A 1,830-nucleotide genomic window follows, 5' to 3' on the forward strand; every position below is an offset into this window, starting at 1 on the left:
GCACTGTGTACTCCTCCCCTCCCAACCTTCCCTTACATTCAAGCTTGAAGCTCCATAGGTTGTAAGTGTAAAAAATAAAAACCGTATTTTATCGTACGGTATCCGAAAATTTCATATCGTACCAAAAATTCCCGTACGGTATCGTATTTTCGCACCGTGACAACTATGCTTTTAATCTATCTATCTATATACATATGTAAATGACATCCAGTTTCTGGGGACTTTTTGAAGGCTCACCCTGAAAGCTCACCCAAGTTTTTCTCTGTAGGCAAAGCTAGGCATCCTCAGCTCTGGAGTGACTTTCATGTTCAAGTCATGGTGGCAGCCTTCCTTCACTTTTTCTTGCTCAGGTAATGATATGATCATGTAATATAAAATGTGATGCATTAGGCAACATCAAGTTGACTTTTGATGGTACCCACTTTTTGATGTGCTGGGCAGTACGGCAAATAAGAGCTGATAATCATGCTGGCTTTTTTGTGTTTTTTATTTTCACACTGATAACACATGTAAGTTAAACATTCTCCTTAAAAAAAAAGGCCAGTACAGGTCTTATCCTTGTGTTTTTTTAAAAATGGGTAGTTGTACGAGACCACACTCAGAAGGGCACAAAGCTTGGTTTAGGGCTTCAAGTTGAGAATTTTGGAGGTGTCAGGTGTGCCACTTACTCATCTAGAATACTTACCTTACATTTATTCTTGTTCTCAAACTTCTAGTAAATTGTTTGTTCTTAACAAAAGCAGCTGCACTAAGATAAATATCCGGGTAAATCTATGGCAGCTATGAGAGGGCAGATCCAAACTACGTGATGGTCACTCCAACCAAAGAGCACCTTGCAGAAGGAATGCTAAAGGATCCTAATGCACGACCTGTGTTGAACACTGATATCACTTCAGAAAACATGAAGGCAATTCCTGCGGAATTCTGGCCAAGTAACACTATCCTTTGAAGGTGAAGGCCACCCTATTCATTATCACCCTCAGAGCAAAAGCAATTTTGGGTCTAGATGTAGGATTCCACCTTTGTTATATAAAGGTGAAAGTCGGTGAGCATTTTGAACAAGGACTAGCGCATATGTGTATATATTTCGGGATGAATAACCAGGTGTTAAGCTACAGTAGGGTCTGAGAGAGTTGAGTTGGCATTATGTAACATCATAAGTCCCATACTCATGGTATTTCTAGGTCTCTAGTTCAATACACTGCTCATAAATTCGACTAAGTGACTACAGCTGCTGCAGATAATGACCATATGGACTACTGAATTTAAAATCTTTTCTTTCATTTTTTGTTGAAAGAATACATTTCTACTCGGTCCAACAATAATAATGGGAGTATCAGTGAATTGGTATGCTCACTTCTTTAGATAAAATTACAAAGCACAAGCTTCTTTGTAAGTGCATCAAAACTTTATGTGCACAAAAGAAGGCCAAAAGAAAGGCGCAAATTGCATACAAGAGAGTGTGGCTTCAAGGGGTTACAGATTTTAAGAAGAGTTGTATAGTTAAGTGTGATTCTAAAGTTGCCGAAAAATGACATCGTTTAAGAAATTGTCACTGCCACATTTGTATATTGATTGGTATGTTAAAAATGTGATTGAGCAAGAAGTATTCATCTTGTACCGACTCCACTCCCCTAACGCAGTTTGTTGATTGCCTTAATGTTTTGCTTCTAGTCACTCCTCATCCTTTTGGTGTGCATAAAAACCTTTGTTGGTGAAAGGTCCATGTGATAAAACTTTTAAAGTTTTCCTTAGCGTATTCAGAGAAGTTTTCCTAATGGTTGGGAGAGTCTCTTGTCTTCATTTTCCTAAGGGTTGGGAGAGTCTATC

General features: G+C 38.6%; 1 protein-coding gene across 2 annotated transcripts in view; it reads left to right on the forward strand.

Annotated features, from left to right (window-relative positions):
* The window catches only part of LOC147611827 (beta-galactosidase), a 60,387-nt gene extending 59,091 nt beyond the window's left edge, over positions 1–1,296 (forward strand). For both annotated transcript variants that reach the window (XM_086783670.1, XM_086783671.1), the window contains 3 exons: positions 269–350; positions 583–655; positions 781–1,296. In XM_086783670.1, coding sequence (XP_086639796.1) covers positions 269–350; positions 583–655; positions 781–949 — 324 coding nt within the window. In that variant the 3' untranslated portion in view covers positions 950–1,296. The remainder of the gene's footprint in view (positions 1–268; positions 351–582; positions 656–780) is intronic.
* Positions 1,297–1,830: the final 534 nt, after the last annotated feature.

Source organism: Cibotium barometz, chromosome 46 (assembly GCF_041138505.1).
Source record: "Cibotium barometz isolate CiBa-2024 chromosome 46, ASM4113850v1, whole genome shotgun sequence".
In the NCBI taxonomy this organism is placed as follows: Eukaryota; Viridiplantae; Streptophyta; class Polypodiopsida; order Cyatheales; family Cibotiaceae; genus Cibotium; species Cibotium barometz.